Source organism: Myotis nattereri, assembly GCF_964212035.1.
Source record: "Myotis nattereri genome assembly, chromosome: 5".
Classification (NCBI taxonomy): domain Eukaryota; kingdom Metazoa; phylum Chordata; class Mammalia; order Chiroptera; family Vespertilionidae; genus Myotis; species Myotis nattereri.
In genome coordinates this window covers 20468731-20489248 of record NC_138080.1, presented here as the reverse complement: position 1 = coordinate 20489248, position 20518 = coordinate 20468731, and the positions used below count along the sequence as shown (strand labels likewise).

The window sequence follows — 20518 nt, the reverse complement described above, 5'->3', positions numbered from 1 at the left end:
CTCTCTAAAACTCAATTAAAAAAACATATTAAAAAATTTCTTAAGAGGATAGATCTCATGTTAAGTGTTCTTACCACAAAAAAATAAAATAAAATAACATGCAACTAGCCCTAACCGGTTTGGCTCAGTGGATGGAGCATTGGCCTGTGGAAAAATCAATAAAAACAAAACAAAAACAAACATGCAACTATCATGTGATCCAGCACGTGAACTCTTGGACAGGCCCAGATAAAGGAAAATGTATGTTCACACAAAAACCTGTAACAGCCCCAAATGGGAAACACCGATATGTCCTCTCCGCTTAAAATATAAGTTATTGCCCTGGCCGGGTTGCTCAGTGGTTAGAGTATAGCAGGCTCGATTCCCAGCCAAGGGCACATGCCTCAATTACAAGTTCAATCCCTGGTCCCGGTCGGGAGGCAACCAAGTGATGTGTCTCTCTCAGGTCAATGTTTCTCTCTCTCTCTCTCTCTCTCTCTCTCTCTCTCTCTCTCTCTCTTCTTTCTTTTTCCCTCCCCCCTCCCTTCCACTCTCTCTAAAAATCAATGGAAAAAATATCCTACTCCTTGGGTGAGGATTTTTTTTTAAAAAAAGACTAGAAGTTATCAGTGGAGGCAATATTAACCCCAAATCGGGGTGGTTTGGGGTGGGAACAAGACTCCCCCCCCCCCAAGATATTTCAGTGGTGTGCGGCCCTCCAGAGCTTCACCTTCCCTGACAAAATCTTACTCATCAGTATTTAACTTCTCTCATTAAATTAAAGTTGTTTTTTTAAGGGGATGATAATGAGAAAGAAGGTTGAGAAATACTGTCTGAAAGGTATTTACACCCACTTCCAATGGGTGGTTTCATGGTGTGGTGACAAAAGCAAGGATGGAACACTCAGGGTAGGTTGGATTACAGTTGTGCCTCCGTTTCCCTACCTGCGAAATAGCCTGGTTTATGTCCTAAGGTGACTGTGGAAGTAAGTGAGATGATTCACATGAAGTGTTAGCTGTTGTCATAATCATCCCCATTTTATGCGGAAAGGGAAGGTCAGAGACACGAAGACACTTGCTCTCGGGTACAAAAGCCTTGGGGGCGCCAGAGGCCAGCTCCACAGCTGCAGGGCTGGCTGGGGGAGAACTCATTTCCCCGGTGGAGTCTTTCCTGGCCCTCTGTGAGGAGCTGGTTCTGCCACGGACGGTCCCAAGTGGGAACTGGCACAGGCTGGCAGCCCGCGTCCTTCCCTTTGGGCACCCGTCCAGTTCTGGAATGCCCAAGGGCGAGCCCCGGCTGGAGAATGGGGCAGTCGCTTGCTGCCTCCTGCAGGTGGAACTGGGAAATGCAAGCACCGAGACGGTCCCGAGTCGTCTACGAGTGTATTAGGGAATGCTCCCCCCGCCCCCAGCCCCCCTCATCCTCCCGGTCCCCCCATCCCCATCCTCAACAATTTGAGCAACAGTAGTACAAACTAAGATTCACATTACCCATTGAACCCTCAAAATACGGCAACAAAAGAAAACGACATCCAAATGTACGCAAGACACTCAAAAAGACGAGGGGTTTTAAGAAATGGAATTTGTCAAATTGGCTTCACTGGGAGGGAGGGGGGAGCAAGAGCAGAGAAACCAGAGCGTGTGCCACAGCCGGAAGTGTGTCAAAACCGGAAGTGTGTACCACAGCCGGGAAGTGTGTGCCAAAGCCGGAAGTGTGTCGGAGGAGGCGGTAGCGCCGGACTCTCCGCCCCGCCCACAGACCCAGAAGTGTACCAAAGGCGCATGAGCAGCGCCTAGGTCAGCCAATGAGGACGAAGTGAGGCGGGATTTCGGCCGGATATAATGTTCCTAAACAGGAAGTGTGGCAGTTTACTACCAAACTGCGGGCGGGCGCCATGGCGGCCTACGAGCAGGTCCAAAAGGGGCCCTTGAAGCTGAAAGGCGTCGCAGAGCTCGGCGTGACCAAGCGGTGAGTCCCAAGAGCCGGCGGGAACCCCATCTTCTGCCCTTAAGCCACTTTCCGACACCTCGGCCTCTTGCTCTCTGATCCGATCTCACCCCATACCCGCCCACCACCACCCCCCCGTCTCCCCTTTCAGGAAGAAGAAAAAGAAAGACAAAGACAAGGCGAAACTCCTGGAAGCCATGGGAACGAGCAAGAAGAACGAGGAGGAGAAGCGGCGCGGCCTGGACAAGCGGACCCCGGCCCAGGCGGCCTTCGAGAAGATGCAGGAAAAGCGGGTGAGGCGGGTGGGCAGGCCGGGGATGCCCCGCTCCGTGGGCACGCGTCTCCCGGAGCCGATGCCTAGGACGGGCCGGGAGACTCGAAACCCGGACGCTTGAGGATGGCGAGCGGCCAGGGAGGACCTTGATTCCGGGGAGAAGATGCTGTGTGAGGGGAAGAGCCCACTGCCTGGGAAGCCCCTCGGGCCGAGTGCAGGCGGAAGGTAGAGCTGCAGGTGGCGTGGAAAGGAGCGGGAGCCAGAGACCCGAGTTTGAATCCCAGTGCCGCCTCTCATTCGTCCCGTGACACTGGGCCAGTAACTCGTCTCCTCCCCGTGCCTCGTTTTCCTAATCTGTAGGAGTCAGGATAGACCCCCTTTCTTAAGAAGGATGGGACCTTTGAAATGCAAGTATATTGCATTTGTCATTAGGTCTGGTATAAAGTCAGTGCTCATTGGTGTTAGCTGTTGATATTAAATGGTCATGCTCCCTGCTGTAAGTCACCACAGTCAGTTTCCATGACAACATTGTTGGCAGATTCAAATGTCTGTTGTTTATTTTAATACAGCGGTTCTCAACCTGTGGGTCTCGACCCCTTTGGGGGTTGAATGACCCTTTCACAGGGGTCGCCTAAGACCATCGGCAAACACATATATAATTACATATTGTTTTTGTGATTAATCACTATGCTTTAATTATGTTCAATTGTAACAATGAAAATACATCCTGCATATCAGATGTTTACATTACGATTCATAACAGTAGCAAAATTACAGTTATGAAGTAGCAATGAAAATAATTTTATGGTTGGGGGTCACCACAACATGAGGAACTGTATTAACGGGTCACGGCATTAGGAAGGTTGAGAACCACTGTTTTAATATTAAACACTTAATAAATGTGTGCAACAGGGGATAGGAGGGATCAGCCTTAAATAGATAAGCTTGGCCTTTATGCTGCGGGGAGGGGAAAAATAGGTCTAGGTCAGTGGTTCTCAACTGAGGGCCATTTTGCGCCCCCCCCCCCCCCCCCGCCCCCGACTTACATCCCCAGGAAGTCAATTGGCAATATTTGGAGACATTTTTGTTCGTCATAATTCAGGCTGGGTGCTCCTGGCATCCAGTGGGGTGGAAGCCAGGGATGCTGCCGACATCCTACAGTGCTTGAGACAGGAAAGACTGATCTGGCCCAAAATGTCAGTAGTGCCCAGGCTGAGAAACTAACCGTGGTCTGGGTGATTTGGTCCAGTGACATTAGGGAAAAATTTACTCTTTGCTCCTAGGCCTAATTCAGTCATTAAAAAAAAAAAAGAGATGCACTGGCTTTGGCAAGACATACCTGGGTTCTACTCTGTCTACCATTTGTTGGTGGTGTAACGCTGGACAGTTTGGCTAATCCCCCACACCTCAGTTTCTTCGTCTGTAAAGTGGGGTTGAAGTCCCTACCTCATTGGTTTGTGGTGAGAATTTTAACAAGTGAATGCACTTAAGTCCCTGCCTAAGGTTATAGTCAGAGGCAGGGCTGGGATGTTACTCCTAGAGCAGGGGTGGGGTAGGGAGAGGCTAATGTAACCTGCAAGGTCAGGCAGTAACAGTGGAAGGTATCGGGTTTGGGGTAGATTTTGAATGAAGAACAGGATCAACTGATGGATTGGCTGTGGGCTAGGAAAGGAGAATCAAGGATGACCAAGATTTTTGGCAGGAGAAGCAAGGTAAATGAAGGTCCTGGTTACTGAAATAGGAAGGATTGCAGGTAAAATAGGTTTCTAAAGAAAGGTATTAAGACCTTGGTTTTAGAAAAGTCAAATTTGAGGCGACTGTTAGAAATCCAAGTGGAGAATTATTGTGGACAGTTTGACATCTGAATCTGCAGTTTGGGCAAGAGGTGGGCCCCAGATAGATGTTGGAAATTGAAGAGAGACAGTGTCTGAGAAGAGGTGTAAGGTCTGGCCTCTGGTGATTAGAAGGTGGCAGGGAAGAAATTGCAAAGGAACATGGGAAGGAGGAATAGCAGGAGAGTGTATTTGAGAGCTGAGCGGAGAAAGTGTTTCGACGAGGAGGAAGTGATCAGCTGTGTCTTATGCTGCCAAGAGGTCTTGTGGGGTGAGCACTGAGAGCCCTTAGTTGGCATTTAGAATGAGAGGGAAGAAAGACCGATTAAATATTGTCAACTATAATGAAAAATAAGTTTAAAAAGAAAGGCGGATTAGAGTGGATCCAAGAGAAGGTGGGGAAAGGCAGAGGTGGAGATGGGGAATAGAAATGGCTCTTGGGAGATTTACTGTTAAGGGGAACAGAAAAATGGGCCTATTGTTGGCATTTAAACCCAGAAGTACTGTTGTCAGTTTTGTTTGACCCAGCAGAGAGAGAGGTGAGGTGGATGAGAGAGAAAGGAGGTGTGGGCAAAGCTAGGCACAGTTGGGCAGTGCAGATACCCTTGTGTTTGGTGGAAGGTGTTTGATTGGGCACAGGGAGCAAGAAGGCTGGACCGCTCCTGGCTCCTGGGTGCAGGGCCCTTGGGGTGAGCCACTGCCTATGGGAAGGGGTCAGGGCTTGATATCTTCAGGCCCATCACCCGCTGTACACTCTGGTCCTTTTTTCCTCTGTGTGAAATGGAGATGGTGACAGCTCCCAAGGCACCCTGTGAACTTGGTGCCTGGAGTTGGGAGAGAGAAGGCAGAGCCCCGCAAAGGGCCTGGCATTGGTGACAGCTGCTCAAGTCAGTTCGGCTTCTTGTGAGGACACATGGGTCTCACGTGGGCTCACAGCAGTAGGAAGAGAGGCAGGGATGGACAGGGCAGACAAAGGGAGAGTCGTTCACTTGGGAGATGACAAGGCAGAGGGAGATGACGCAGCAAATGAAAACAGGAGGGACAGGGAGCAACAGCCAGGTGGCAGCTGACAGTAATATCTCCTGGGTCTGTGGATCGACTGGGCTCATCTAGGTGGTTCTGCTGACCTTGCTTAGCGTTTGGTGCAGTCAGACGGCAGCTGGGGCTTTGCCATCACATGTCCAATGCCTCAGTGCTCCTTCCGTGGCCTCTCTCCCCACGTGTCATTTCACCTGCCAGGTCCTTTCTTTCCTGTGGGATTGCTGGTTCCCAAGGGCACAAAGGAAAAGATGTTGAGTCTTCTTATGGCTTCTGGCTGGTCTTGACTCTACGTTCTGTTAAATAAACTGAGTCATGGGGCCAGTCCAGAGTCAGTGTAGTCAGACAACTGCACAAGACCAGGAATACCAGGCAGCAGTTTCTGGATGCATGAGGAGGGGGGGCCACCAATGTGAGTTGGCCACGGTCACCTAGCTAGTACGTGTAGTGTCAGGTGCAGCCCCAGCTCTCTCTGGCTCTGCATCCCACACTCTTACCAGGTACCATTGGGTGTTGGGAATGAATGCTGAGCCAGGCCATGGTTGTGCTGGATACATAAGCTAGAATCACTCATGAAGGTCATCTGTATCTTGTAGCCCTCCTGGCACTGTGAACATTAGATGGATACTGTCACTCAGGCCTACTATGTGTCAGGCCCTTTGCTCATTTCTCATTCTTCCTCAAACCCCATCTGGGACTTCCTTTTTCTGAAAAAATGGGAATTCTGCCAATTGCCCAAGGAAGCACTTGTACAGCTCCCAGGAGTAGTCGTGCTAGTACATTTCCTGCCACTCATGACCTGAGTTTCTAGTGGGATGTGTTGTAGCCAGGGGTCCCTGTCAGACCAGCCTGAGTGGATTTGAGGGACCTGAGACCTCCAGCTGTTGTAGGTGTGAGAGCCAGGCCAGCTGGGGCTCCAGTCTTCCACCCTGTGCTAGCCTCTGCTATGTCTCACCTGCATTCTCTCCTCTCTTCAGCAAATGGAAAGGATCCTGAAGAAAGCCTCCAAAACCCACAAGCAAAGAGTGGAGGTAAGTCATGTGTCCACTGGGGGAGGCTGAGTCCTGTAGGTCCCAACGGGGCCCAGAGGCTTGGAGCCAGGCAGAGGAGTCAGTGGGGGGCGGGTTTACCCAACCTCCCTGGGGTCATTGAAGGGAGAGGCCAGGGTTCCGGCGTCTATAAGGCCTGGCAGGCTGGCTTTAAGAGCAGGGGGCTCACTGAGGGGAGACAGGGTAAAGTGGGGGTGGATGGTAGCATGTGTCCCTAGTAACCCTGCTGGGTGCTGTGATGACATGGCCTTTTTCCTCCGCTTCCCCAGGACTTCAACAGACACCTGGATACACTCACAGAGCACTATGACATTCCCAAGGTCAGCTGGACGAAGTAGCCTTCCCACCCAGAGTATGGGTACACTGAGGGGAACAGCAGGCCAGGTTGGGGTTATGTGTGGTGCCTGTGGAATTTTCTAGAAATACTCTACACACACCCTGCGTCTTCTGCTGAGACAGTGCTTTTCAAAGCAATGTGCCCTCATTCTGGAACTTGATTAAAGTAAGACTATCCTTTTACGCTATTTTAGTTTCTCAATAGCACATTGACGATGAAGCTTTTTAGTTCGAACTGGAAATTATTGAGAGTTTATTCAGAGGTTAAGTGGAAGTGTTTTTACACCCAAGTTGCATCTAACTCATGTTGACAGTCCACCAGCTGTCTGCCTGGAGGAAACTGCCCCCAGAGGAGCAGGAGCTGCAAGTGCAGACCCTCACGGGGCCCTGCATGTATGTGCTGCCCTTCCACGTTCCCTCTAGCTGGGGCTTATGTGGTTCCATCCAGGACCTGGGGAGGCCATTCGCCTGTGGCCTGCAGACTGCCTCAGCCCAGCTGGCCAGGGAGAATAACCGCCCAAGGCAAGGATGGAATGAACGCCTTGCCCCTTTCTGAGCTGAGCTAGTGGCTGGCATGCAGCCTGTTGCCCCAATGTTCCTATTCCAGACATGTCAGGTGGGTGTTGCCATGGTAGACATTGCCAGTCAAGTACCACGTTCTTTGTCATGGAACCCAGACACTGCCTCCTGCCTCACTACCTTCACCGCTGAGCTCCAGGCACAGTGTTTGTTCAGAGTTGGCACATTCATGCAATCTGTTTGGCATTCCCGGCCTAAGGACGCTTCAGGGTAATGGGACCAGGGCAGTGACCCACACAGACAGACATGGGTGCAGTCCTAGGGGAGGACCCAGGTTCTAGTGCTGCAGAGCCAGTGTCTTTGAGGGCCTGATGATACCCCCCCCCCCCCCCCCGCATGAGGATCGGACTGCATATGCTACTGGAAGAATATGGTCTCTATTGACATACATCTGAAAAAACAACAAATTCAGAAGAAAAAACTCTATAAGTGTTGGGTTTGGGGTTGTCATATGTGAACTGCACAATAAAGCAAAACCAGATATTAAATATAAGCCTGAGTGTTTTAATTGTAAGTTGTTTATCACTATAAACTCTGTCTTGGATTTATTGCACACACAGGATGTGTGCTGCCAAAATATTTGCCCTCAATTTGGATAAAATTAGATGATGTGTTCTCACCTGTGGCTCACAACCCACCAAGGAGAAGTTACGGTCATTACCACTGGCTCCATTGGGCAGCCTCCCATATTACCTGTTGGAAAGGCACTTGCAGATATTTTTTTATCCACGAGCCATTGGTTGGAGTCTGAGCATGTTGTGCTGTGAAAAGTCAGAATGTGGAAGATAAACATTCCAATTCTCCCTGCCTAACAAACTGCTCCAAAAATGAGTGGCTTAAGGTTTTAAGGATTTCTCCCGATTTGTTGATAGGTTGAGCTCAGCTGGGTGGTTCTTCTGCTCCATGTGGTATAGTTTAGTTCCCTTGTATAACTGTGTTGACTTGGCCTGGAGCCAGAAAGTCCAAGGTGGCATCTTGTCCTCGAGGTTTCTCTCCATGTAGGCTATTTCATTGGACAACAAAAGTCATGTCACCCAATTTAGGAGGGAACTAAAAGGCCTGAACACCAGGAGACAGGGTTTATTTGTGGCCATCACTTACAGTTTTTAACAGTGGCTCTCAAATTCTGCTGAAGGTTAAACATTAAAAGCCACTGATACTTCCTGGGATGGAGATCTGTCAGATTTTCCAGAGCTCCCCAAGTGACCCTAACATACAGCAAATTTTGAAAAACCCTGATTTACCACAATATTTTTTTAAAATGTATTTTTAGTGATTTCAGAGGAAGGGAGAGGGAGAGAGAGAAAGATAGAAACATCAATGATGAGAATAATTGATTGGCTGCCTCCTGCACGTCCCCTACTGGGGATTGAGCCCACAACCCGGGCATGTGCCCTAGACCAGAATCGAACCTAGGACCTTTCAGTCTGCAGGCCAACGCTCTATCCACTGAGCTAAGCCTGCTAGGGTCACAATATTTTTTTTTTTTTTCAGAGATGTTGCAGAGGTGAAATCTGGCTTATATATTTAAATATAAATGCCAAAGATGAAATTAAGATGAGTCAAGTTCCTCCACATAAGGAGAAAAAGTTACAAGTAATTTATGTGAAGAATGTTTCTTATAAGAAAACTAGAGGCCCGGTGAAAATTTGTGCACTTGGGAGGGGGGGGGGGGTCCCTCAGCCCAGCCTGCGCCCTCCCAGTCTGGGAGCCCTTGGGGGATGTCCAACTAATGGCTTAGGCCTGCTTCCCATCCTTAGCTCTGCTGCAGAGGTGGGAGAGGCTACCCCAACCGCTGCTGCACTCGTCAGCCATGAGCCCAGCTTCTGGCCCACTGACCACCAGAGGGCGTTGAGTGTCTGCCCCCTGGTGGTCAGTGCCTGTTATAGCGACCGGTCGTTCAGCAGTTTGGTCGATTTGCATATTAGACTTTTATTATATAGGATGGGCTGCTTTGTGCAATAATGCTTCCCGACCAGGATTTACTTAGCAGTGCTCTAATATTCCAATGTTCTCTGGATTTTCCTGCATTTATATCTCTATCCTTAGCAGAGGATATACACTATTGCAAAAGCCATCTTTCAAAACCCAGATGGAGATGGGAGGAGCAATCAAAAGTGAGGGGCAGGCACCCTGGTTGGGTGTTCAGTTGGTTGGATCGTTGACCCGTGACCAAAAGGTGGGTTTGAGTCCCAGCTAGGGCACATACTGAGGTTGCAGGTTGGATCCCTAGGTCAGGGCACCTACGGTGGGCAACCGATCAATGTTTCTCACATCTGTGTGTCTCTCTCCCTTCCTCTCTAAAAAATCACTAAAAACATATCCTCAGGTGAAGATTAAAAAAACGAGAGGCAGGCAGTGCAAGTAAATGGTTCTGATACTGCAGGATTGGGATCCCCAAGGCATTATGATGGTCCGTTGGCACAGAATGCAGGCATTTTTCCACAGCCCAAATGTTCATAAAAGCAAATGAGATACAATTCAATTGACTAATCAGGGGTCACAATTTGCATTACCCATCAGTGGCCACTAACTACGGAAATAAAAACGTGCTGTTCGCCCAGGTGCAATGGGGCGTGGTTTTCAGATCATTCTAGGCAATAAAGAGACATGCTTGTTCACTGACTAATGCTGACACTAACAGGTGTCAGGTAGTGACTGCTGGTTAGGCTTGATAGCTATTCAGGGTTTGTTTGCCCTCTTTCCAAGTAATCACCACCTCCCCATTAAAGCGTATCACAATTGGTGACTGCATATTTATTTGTTTCCTAGACTCCCCCACCAGAATAGGGGTTCCATAGGGCTGGGCCCCAGGTGGATCCATCAGGGGGATCTCTCACCTAACAGCCCACAGGATGAAGATTCCCGTGGCCAAGTCTTCCACAGCAGCTGTGCCCGCATCAGTTAGCTCCGCCCGGCCCGCCAATCTAGATGTTACTTCCGGGACGCTTTAGGTGGGAGCGTGAAATAAGGTCTCCTCGGGCGTACTGCGCCTGCACATTCTGCGCTTTGCGCCTGTGCGTTCCTGGAAGCTCCGCCCCCTACCGGACATAACGGTCCGCGCGCGACTCCCTGGACCGGAAGTGGAGTCGAACCGTCGCAGGGTGTGCCTGGCTCTACTCAACGCCCGGCAGTTCTTGCCCTCGCCGCCGCCCTCGGCCACTGCCGAGGCTTCCCGCAACCGCCATGTCCGCCAGTGCCGTCTACGTGTTGGACTTGAAGGGCAAGGTACGGAGGGCTCCCCACCCTCCCTGTTGCCAAGCAACCGGCGAGTTCCTCGCCCCTGGGGACCCACCCTGTTATGGGTTATGGGCCAGTGGGACCCACCCTGGCCCTAAGCAAAGAAACCAATAGGTCTCACCCTGTTGCTAAGTAACCCATCTGCCCGACGCTGCTTCCCTGTGGGCGGGGGCCCAGGCCTCGGTGCGGGCCGCGGGGAGGGTGAGCCGCCGGCGGCTTCCGAGCCAGGCCTAGAGCCCAACAGCTGCGCGCGACCCGGGGCCGGAGGTGGGGAGGCGTGTCGCGACCCGGGTGCCCTCGGGCCAGTCCCGCCCTCTCGGCGTGCGGCAGCTTCTGTTTATCCGGCCGTTTCTCTGTAGGAATTTTTTAACGTTCGTTGCGACATGAAGTTACAAGGGTGAGGTGAAGTGGGTGGTGGGGGAGCCCTTCCACAGACGGGAGAAACGGAGGCACGGAGATGTTGCACAAACCCACCTCGGTCACACTGGCCACAGGAAGTGGCGGGTGTAGGAGTCGAACCCGGAGCCGTCTGTTCATTCCGCGGACGATTGGAGGAGCACCTCCTAGGTGCCGGGCAGGGCGCGAGGCCTTGGGCTGCCTTGAGTGAGCACCGTCAGAATCAGGTGCTGCCCTTCTGGAGCTCACAGTCTGGGGGAGAGGGACACTGATCTCAGAAAGCACAAGTAAATGGAAATCGCAGTAGTGCCGCCGTGAGGAGGTGATAGGGAGGCTCAGCCCGGGCTGGTGGGGTGAGGGAGGGCTTCCTGGAGGGGATGACGAATCCGGCTGAAACCTGGAGGAGCTGGACATAGCTAGGACCCAGGTGCCTTTCCGGGGGAGGGGGGGGTGGTCTGAGAAAGCTGCTTAAAGGGGGGCTCTCGAATCCTTTCAGAAGTGGTCTGTTCCCTTCCCCCTAGTCCATCCTGCTGGATGGAGAAAGCAAGCATCTGGCCTCTTGCATCTGGAGCAACAAGAACAGGTCCAGCAGCATTAAACTTTAAGCCCCACATGGATCAGTGAGAACTGTGGGTGTGGGTGTCCAGCCTAGGTGGGGCAGGCAGGAGTTAGCCCGAAGCAGGGGGAAGTGAAGTTGAAGTGGCTGCTGCTTCCTGCCCCGCTCCTCACCCCAGCACTTCCCCAGAGCTCCTTGGGTGGGTTGCCTGCCTTGGGTGCTACCCAGAGTCAACAGCCAGTGATTCCCAGTGTGGGACTTCCTTCCCCAGCCGTCTTAGAGGCAAGGGGAGACACGGGCACGCCAAGGCTGGCTGGGTGTTGGTGGGTTTCTAAGTCCCGGTAGCATATGTTCTTGCTTCCACCTTGGCCCCATGTCCCCAGAGGTCCCCCAGGCTGCCTGTCGCAGCTCACTTGTTCCTTCGGCAAGCATGTCAGCAGTACCTAACATGCACCAGGCCCTGTGCGGACCATCTCACCGTGACTGTGGGGTTAGGGCTGAGGTCAAAACTGCTGCTCGGTAATATGATCTTGGGCAAGTGCCTTCACCACTCTGGGCCCACAGTCCATACTAGGCAACATGGGCCTGCGGTCTGGCAGGGGAAACACACGGATCCAGATGGTCAGAGCCAGTTAGCCGTAAGGGCAGGGTCAGTCCTGCCTTGTGGAAGCTCCTGAGGCAGCCATGGGCTTCCCTCCCATCCTTAGCAGCCATCCTGTCATTTATTATTCCACTTACCATAGACTGCATGTTTTGAAAGTTTGCCTCCTGCATAGACTGCATGCAATCCAAAATAAAGTCATGGCACATCAAGAAGTTCACAACCACACATCTGCCTGCCAGCCAGAGCCTCTGATCATCAGTTTGGCTCAAATAAACTCATAAAAATCGCCCCTCCCCCCACCCCCCACTCCAGCATGGCCATACTTAGCTAATAGACAGCCTCCGCAACACTTCTCTGCCCTTATCTTTCTTGCTCCTCTGCAGCTTCTGACACCACTGCCACTCACTCCTCAGCAGGCTTCCGCTGGCCTCCAGGTCACTGTACTCTGTTTCCTCCTGTTTCTCTCACTGGCTGCCGGCCCCTCCTCTACTGCCCTCCCCTTGGATTCGGCCCTCAGGCGTGAGCCTAGATGTGCCTCTCTGACTGTCCTCTTGGGCTGGCTTTGATTCATGTCAATGTGCCAATGACTCAAATTTGTACTGTACTCCAGAGCACTTATCTGGAGACCCACTGGCCTGCGGGACACCATGGAGGTCCCACAGCAAGTGCAAACTCGGCATTTCCCAAAATGACCTGCTCTCTCTCCATCTCAGTGAGTGACACTGCCATCCATGGGACTGTCCACATCGAGACCTGGGCATTATCCTGGCCTCCTTTTTCTCACCCCCACATTCACTGCACAGACATGTACTGAGCAGCTACATGGGCCCGGCTCTGTTCTGGATGGAGGGACACAGCCATGAACGAGTTGGAAGTGGTCGCTGTTCTCTGGGAGTGTTGGACTTTGGTAGAAGCGACAGGCAATAAATGAGGATACAGATAAATGCAGCTGTGATGTGGGCAGAGAAGGTAAACTCAGGTTGGCGGTAAAGAGGGATGGGATGGGATTTTTCAACCAGAGCAAACAGGATAGGTTTCTTGGAGAAGGTGCCATCTGGGCCGAGGCTTGAGAAATGAGAAGAGCCAGGCCAGGGCATTCTGGGCAGAGGGAACTGCATGTGCAAAGGCCCTGAGGCAGGAGCAGATGTGGATTGCTCAGAGACCAGCAAGGGGGCCAGGATGCTAGAGTGGGGTGAGCCAGGGGAGTGTGGACATAGAGGGGTTGGAGAGGCTGTAAAGAGCCAGATGGTCATGGAGACAGACTTGCAACTAATTCTGTGTGAGGGGTGGCTAGGGAATATCGAAGTTTCAGCAGGGGAGAGACCTCGTCTGACTTCTGTTTAAGAAGGCCCATGGAGCATTTGAGATCTTGCTTTCAGGCATGTCATCAGTTTGGCTCAAATAAACTCATAAAAATTGCCCCTCCCCCCTCCAAAAAAAGAAGACCCTTCTCGCTCTCTGTGGGGAAGGAATTATGGGTTAAGAGCAACATCGGGGGTAAGAGATTGTCACCTCAATGTTGTCCTCCTCCTCCCTTTGTCCTCTTAGATCTGGGACCCAGCTTAGAGGTTATCCTTACTTCACCTAACCAGTGCTCCCAGGACCCCCATGGGCTGTGTCCCCTACACCTGTGGCCTCTGCCACGCTGGTCCCTCTGCTTGTATCCTGCCTGTCCCCTCAGACCTCAGTTTGAAGGTCAGGTCCTCAGGAATGCCCTCAGTTCCCCCAAGCAAGTATCCCAGTGTAGGGACTGTTCGTCTTGGTCATGTGTGTATCCCTAGGCCCAGCACAGTGTCACCATAGAGGGGCACATGGTATGTGCTTGTTGAGTTGAATGAGCAGACCTCTGTTCATCTCTGGTGAGAGTGAGCAAATAAATTGCCTCCTCCTCTCTCTGAGCACTCTGGGGGCCCAGGGCTCCATGCTCAATCCCAAAGTTTGGATGTCTGGGGAGGAAAGTGGCCTTGGGAAGCTCAGAAAACAATGTGCTTAGCAAGCAGAAGTGGTCCTGCAGGGAGTGAGAAAGGGGGCAGGAATCCTGACTCAGCTTTGCTTGTCCTGTGACCTCAGGCAGGTAGCCCCACCTCTCCTGCATAGACTGCATCTAATCCAAAAAAGGTCATGGCACATGGATCTCCAAAAATAACAGTTCTCCCTCAAGGCTGGGGCAGTGTATGAGGCAGTATATACCCTTGGCAAGGAGTATCTGAGGGAGTACTCTGGAGTCCCTTAGCTCAGGGGTGGGCAAACTTTTTGACTCGAGGGCCACAATGGGTTCTTAAACTGGACCGGAGGGCCGGAACAAAAGCATGGATGGAGTGTTTGTGTGAACTAATATAAATTCAAAGTAAACATCATTACATAAAAGGGTACAGTCTTTTTTTTTTTTTTAGTTTTATTCATTTCAAACGGGCCTGATCCGGCCCGCAGGCCGTAGTTTGCCCACCGCTGCCTAAGCTGGTCCAGGTGCCCACAATCACCCACTGGTTGCTGGGTCCCTAAGAGGCCTGAGGGCACAGGGTCCCTGGCCCACAGGCCAGGAAAGAGAAACTAGGAAAGGAAGGGGTTTTCTCTCCTTTTCCCTCACCCCTCTGGCTTGAAAGGATAAAGACAATGATGTATTTTATGCAGCTACAGGTTCTGAGGTAGGCAGTTCGCAGGTTGGTCAGCTCAGTGATGATCTCAGCGCATTTCTGAGTTTTGCAGTTGGCTGTCCTCGTGAGCCCATGAGAGCAGCAGCACCTCTAGGTGGCATCTCCAAATAGAGCCTTGCTCAGGCTGGCAAAGCCTCCAACCTTTTTATTCCTTCAGGGAGGTGTAACTTACATGTAACAAACTGGCTTATTTAAAGCCCAGAAGTTGAAGAGTCAGGCATTGTATATACCCAGGAAGCCATAAACACACATTCTGTCACCCCCAAAGATTCCTCTTAACCCTTTTGTCCAGCTTGTTTCCCAGGATTTTATAAAAATGGAATCGTGCAGAATATGCCATCCATTTGCTGGTTTCCTTTTTTTTTTGTACATGTAAATATTTTATATTTTTATTTTAAAAAATCTTTATTATTGAGAGTATTATAGATGTCCCCCTTTTCCCCCTTCATTGTCCCCCTCCACTCGGTTCCCGCCCCAGGCCTTCACCACCCTATTGTCTGTGTCCATAAGTAATACATAATATGCATATAATGTCTTTGGTTAATCTCTTCCCACCCCCCACCCCCATCCTCCTTCCCTCTGAGATTCATCAGTCTATTCCATGTTTCCATGCCTCTATTTTATTCATCAGTTTATTTTATTCATTAGATTTCTTCTTCGTTTAATTTGATTTTTAGATTCAATTGTTGATAGATATGTATTTATTGCCATTTTATTGTTCATCTTTTTTACCTATGTCTCTTCCTCCTTCTCCTCCTCCTCCTTCTCTTTCTCTTCTTAAAGGATACCCTTCAACATTTCATGTAATACTCGTTTGGTGGCGATGAACTCCTTTAGCTTTTTCTTATCTGTGAAGCTCTTTATCTGACCTTCAATTCTGAATGATAGCTTTGCTGGATAAAGTAATCTTGGTTGTAGGTCCTTGCTATTCATCACTTTGAATATTTCTTGCCACTCTCTTCTGGCCTGCAAAGTTTCTGTTGAGAAATCAGCTGACAGTCGTATGGGTACTCCCTTGTAGGTAACTGACTGCTTTTCTCTTGCTGCTTTTAAGATTCTCTCTTTGTCTTTTGCTCTTGGCATTTTAATTATGATGTGTCTTGGTGTGGGCCTATTTGGGACTCTCTGTGCTTCCTGGACTTTAAGTCCATTTCTTCCACCAGGTAGGGGAAGTTTTCTGTCATTATTTTTTCAAATAGGTTTTTAATATCTTGCTCTCTCCCTTCTCCTTCTGGCATCTCCATAATGTGAATGTCAGTACTTTTGAAGTTGTCCCAGAGGCTCCTTATACTATCTTCATATTTTTGGATTCTTTTTTCTTTTTGCTCTTCAGGTTGGGTGTTTTTTGCTTCCTCATATTCCAAATCATTGATTTGCTTTTCGGAATTCTCTACTCTGTGGTTGAATTCCTATAAATTCTTCTTTATTTTAGTTAGTGTATGCTTAATTTCTTCTTTCTTTTTGCTCACCCGATTGGGTGTTTTTGTTTCCTCATATTTCAAATCGCTCATTTGATTCTTGGCATCCTCCATTCTACTGTTGAATCTCTGTAAATTCTTTTTTATTTCAGTTATTGTATGCTTAATTTCTGACTGGTCCTTTTTCATGTCTTTGAAATTTTCACTAAGATCCTTGAAAGTCTCACTAGTCCCTTGAAGCTCTCATTAATTCCCTTGAAGTTCTCATTAAGTCCCTTGAAGCTCTCATTAAAATCCTTGAGTAACCGTATAACCATTGTTTTGAAATCTGTATCCAGTAGTTTGCATGCTTCCATTTCTTTCATTTTTAACAGTGTCTTTGTCTCTGCGTTTTGGCTGCTTCCCTGTGTTTGTTTCTATGCACTAGGAGAGCTGTTATGTCTCCTGGAATTGGTAGAGTGGCCTTGTATCTTAGGTGTCCTGTAGGACCCAGTGACTCAGTCTTCGCAGTCACCTGAGCTGGGCACTCTAGGTGCACCCCTGTGTGGGCTGTGTGTACAGTCTTGTTGTATACAGTCTTGTTGTATTTGAGCCTTGACTGCTGTTGGAGTCACTAGGACAGTGGTTCTCAACCTTGGCTGCACATTAGAATCACCTAGGAATCTTTTTAAAATCCTGATTTCTGGGCCTCATCCTCCAGAAATTCTGTTTCTTTGTTATTAATGTTGTGGCCCCACCCCATAACAAAGAAACAGAATTTCTGGAGGATGAGGCCCAGAAATCAGGATTTTAAAAAGATTCCCAGGCGATTCTAACGTGCAGCCAAGGTTGAGAACCACTGCACTAGGAGGAATTGACCTCCAGGTTAATTGGCTGTGAGGACAAGCTGTGTCTACAATGAAAGAGCTGCTGTGCAGGAGACACCCTATGGAGCAGGACTTGCTTCAGTGGGGCTTTGGTGCTCACTGAGTCTGCCCCTTGAGTGTGTCACTTGTGGATGTGTAGAGCTGTAATCTGCTGTGGTCTGAAGCTGTCCACTGGGAGCACTGACTCTGGGGTCACCTGGCAGGAGCTATAGAGAGATCTGAAGATGGCTTCTACTTGTATTGGGCTAGGAAGTGCTCAGGGAAAGCCCAGCTGTGAAGCAAGGCAGGCTGGTGCTAGTGCTGGGTCTTGTGCCTTTTATTGATAGATTTGGGGCACACTGACTCCAGCTACTGCTAGTTAAAAATATTTAGGAAAACATTTTAGGAAAGCTTGTGTTCGGGCTGCAAATTGGATGGGGTGGGGTCTCAGGGAATCACCAGGGCAGACGAACAGAGTAGGCTATGCTGATGGAAACTCAGATATGACTGCCAGTCAGCTCTGTACTGGGGGAGGTCCCAGCACAGGAACAATGACCCCTGCGAGCACTCCTGTCTGGGAGAAAGCCACCCCCGAGTTCCTGCCCCCATGCCAGACAGTCCAGTTCCTCCCGTGTGTCTCGGGAATCCCCCCAAAGATGTCCTGCGCTGGAGCTCAGAGGAAGCGAGACCGTGTAAATTCATGTATAGGCCTCTGTGTCATTCAGCCACAATCCTTGCTGGTTTTCACATCCCAAAGTTACGGGGCCTTCTCTTCCCAGCTGTGGAACCCTGGGCTGGGGCTCTGGTGTGCAGCTGGGGCCCCCTGCTTCTCACAGGAGGCCTTGGAGATATCCCTCCCGATGAAAAACACGCCACATGTGGGTGTAGGACTAGCGTGTTTCACACCTCCGCCCCTCCTGCCAGTCTCAGTGCGCTTTCTTCTGTACTTCTTTGGTTGTAGGGTTTCCATTCACCCAGATTTCAGGCAGTTCTGAATGATGTTTTTCTGAATTTGGTTGTAATTTTGCTGTGGTTGTGGGAGGCAGTGCGTATAGGTGTTTACCTACTGGTTTTCCTGTTCATGTAAATATTTCCCATTTGCTGGTCTCTCTCACACGGCCCAGTCATCCTGAGATTCCTCCATGCTGTTGCATGTGTCGTTGTCACTCCTTATGGCTGAGGAGTGTCCATGGAGTGGATGGATATGGTTTGTGTCTCTATTCACATGTTGAAGGACATTGACATTATTTCCAGCCTGGGTCCGTTTAAAGTGAAGTTGCGTGAACATTCACTTCTGATTCTTCACATGGACAGTATGGTTTAATTTCTCTTGTGTAAAAACCTAAGAGAGGAATAGCTGGGTCACAAGCTGGTTTAGCTTTGTGAGAACCTGCCAAGCGTTACTGAAATGGTTGTCCTACTCTCTGTTCCCATCGATGGTGGATGAGGACATATCTAAACCCACAGGCTATGAAGAGAGAGATGCCAGGAGAAGGGCTTCTCCTCTTCAGGCTGCGGGGTGGGGTGGGAAGGGTGCTTGGGTTCCAGCAGGTGTGAGCACTCAGCAGTGTCCCCCAAACAGGTACCCTGACCCAGGCAGAAGAGCGGGGTGAATTAGCACAGGAAAGGCTCTGAGAAGGTCTGCAGTGAGAGTCTATGGAACGTTGTTGAACCTGGTGTCTCCCAAGCAATTCAGTCCTAGGCCCTTGCCTCACATCGCCTCCCACCCTCCCCTGGAAAAACCCTGCTTGGTCCCTGTAGTTCACTTGGGAAACACTCTCCTTGAGGAATTCCCTGGGGTGTGGCAATCACATGGCCTCCAGTCTATGCTCTTTGATCGGGGGCCCCTGAGGGAGGGAAGCTGGCATTTCTCACCCCTGCCCCAGGCACTCGAATTGAGTGTCTTCCCTCCCTCCACCCCTGCCCAGGTGCTCATCTGCCGGAACTATCGCGGTGATGTGGACATGTCGGAAGTGGAGCACTTCATGCCCATCCTGATGGAGAAGGAGGAGGAGGGGATGCTGTCGCCCATCCTGGCCCATGGGGGTGTCCGCTTCATGTGGATCAAGCACAACAACCTGTATTGTATCCCTCTGCAGGAGAGCCCCTGGGCGACTCCTTTGTGGGCATGTAAGTGTGCACATGTGTGCTCACGCATACAACTGAGAGCTGCCGGCACCTGCCCTGGCCCAGCCCAGAGTGCCCAGGCACAGCCTTCCTGCAGCTCCCTGCTGCCTGGGGAGATGGGCAGAGAGCACCCAATGACAAGGGTGATGGGTGTGAGAAGAAGAGGGGGTGTGATGGGACCGCACCTGATCTGGGGATCTAGGAAGACTTCCCTGAGGAGGCGACATTCTGGAGGAGACCTGCAGGCAGGCAAGGCATCTGCCAGCCAGAGGAGTGGTCAGGCCCAAGGAGCGCTAGGCCTGAACGAAGGCTCTGCAAGGGAAAGCGGGGCTCATTCCAGAAGCTATGGCGTGGGTGGCTGGACCATGGGGAAGGGATGTGTGGTGGGAGAGACCCGAGGAGTCAGCAGGGTGCATACTTTGGGATCTCACAGGACATCACCTTAAATGTGGTGAGAAGTGAACAGCGAGGGTAGGGTTGGGGGAGGCTCCAGGCCCCAGGATCTGCGGGGTGACAGCTTAGGCTTGTGAGTGCTCCTTAACTACAGCTGCCATGCAGTGGTCGCCACTTCCAAGAAGAATGCGTGCGTGTCACTGGTGTTCTCTTTCCTTTATAAGGTGGTGCAGGTGAGTCGAGCCCCAGGGGCCCCAAAGGGCTGTGGGTCACCTGATCGGTTGTGTGCCTCCCCATACCAGCCATTCAATAGCTATAGGGGAGCTCCAGCTGCCCCATGTATGGGATTCATCGCCTTAGTTGTCCCCCCTCCCCTACCCACCCCCTGGTGAGGAAAGTGAACAGGAGAAGGTGGGGCTCAGGGCAGGGGTGCCCCCTGGCCCTGGGAGGAACAAGTATGCCCCCCAGCTGGCTGTGGAAGGGTAGAGGCTAGCCAGCTGAGAGTTAGGGGTTGGAGAGTTGAGGTAATTGGGAGAAGGGCAGAGCCAAGCTCTGCTCAGAATCTCCTAGGGCCGTGGTCGGTAAACTGCGGCTCGCGAGCCACATGCGGCTCTTTGACCTCTTGAGTGTGGTTCTTCCTAAGCCTTAGTAGTACCCTAATTAAGTTAATAGCTACCTATATAGTTTCAGTTTAAAAAATTTGGCTCTCAGAAGAAATTTCAATCGTTGTGCTGTTGATATTTGGCTCTGTTGACTAATGAGTTTGCCGACCACTGTCCTAGGGGGCTCTCACAGTAGAGGCCCACTGAGGCCCGCCATGGAGAGAGCTGACATGCCAGGCCCAGGCTGACAGCGAGATAGGGAGGCAGAGAGAGTGGCACATGCAAATGCCCTGGGGCAGGAGTGCACGTGGTGTGGTCAGGGAGCATCAGGCAGGCCAGTGTGCTCTGGGGCTGAGGTCAGCAGAGTTGTTAGGGCTGGATCACAGTGGGGGTGTGGAGAGGCATACAGGCCTGGTGAGTTTAGATTTCATTCCAAGTGTGATGGGAGATGATGGGAGGGCTTTAAGCGAGGACTGCTCAGGCTGATCTAAGTTAAGATGATCGATCTCTGGCTGCTGAGTAGAGGAATGTGAGGGCAGCAGGGAGCAGTGAGGTCGCTGCAGCTTGTAGAAGAGAAGTGGAGGGGCCTGGCCAGAGCTGGGGTTTGGTGTGGAGAATGGGACCCAGGAGACCTGGGATGGGCCCAGGA

The 20518-nt window shown here is 50.8% G+C and overlaps 2 protein-coding genes across 2 annotated transcripts in view; both read left to right on the top strand.

Moving 5' to 3' along the window:
• Window positions 1-1819: 1819 nt before the first annotated feature.
• On the top strand, window positions 1820-7525 carry FAM32A (family with sequence similarity 32 member A). The gene is made up of 4 exons (XM_081093160.1): window positions 1820-1947; window positions 2078-2219; window positions 6048-6101; window positions 6389-7525. The coding sequence occupies exons 1-4, from the start codon at window positions 1874-1876 to the stop codon at window positions 6455-6457; spliced, it is 339 nt and encodes a 112-aa protein (XP_080949286.1). The 5' UTR covers window positions 1820-1873; the 3' UTR covers window positions 6458-7525.
• Window positions 7526-10109: 2584 nt separating this feature from the next.
• Window positions 10110-20518, top strand: part of AP1M1 (adaptor related protein complex 1 subunit mu 1) — a 30137-nt gene continuing 19728 nt past the window's right edge. Inside the window, exons 1-3 of the mRNA XM_081093471.1 lie at window positions 10110-10262; window positions 18676-18832; window positions 19433-19500. Coding sequence (XP_080949597.1) covers window positions 10221-10262; window positions 18676-18832; window positions 19433-19500 — 267 coding nt within the window. The 5' untranslated portion in view covers window positions 10110-10220. The remainder of the gene's footprint in view (window positions 10263-18675; window positions 18833-19432; window positions 19501-20518) is intronic.

What these genes read in the sequence shown, in the direction of transcription:
- FAM32A (XM_081093160.1), top strand. Translation starts at nt 1,874, where the DNA reads ATGGCGGCCTACGAGCAGGTCCAAAAGGGGCCCTTGAAGCTGAAAGGC. An exon ending in AGAAGATGCAGGAAAAGCGG is followed by an intron (nt 2,220 to 6,047) that starts GTGAGGCGGGTG and finishes TCCTCTCTTCAG; the next exon opens with CAAATGGAAAGGATCCTGAA. An exon ending in CCCACAAGCAAAGAGTGGAG is followed by an intron (nt 6,102 to 6,388) that starts GTAAGTCATGTG and finishes CCGCTTCCCCAG; the next exon opens with GACTTCAACAGACACCTGGA.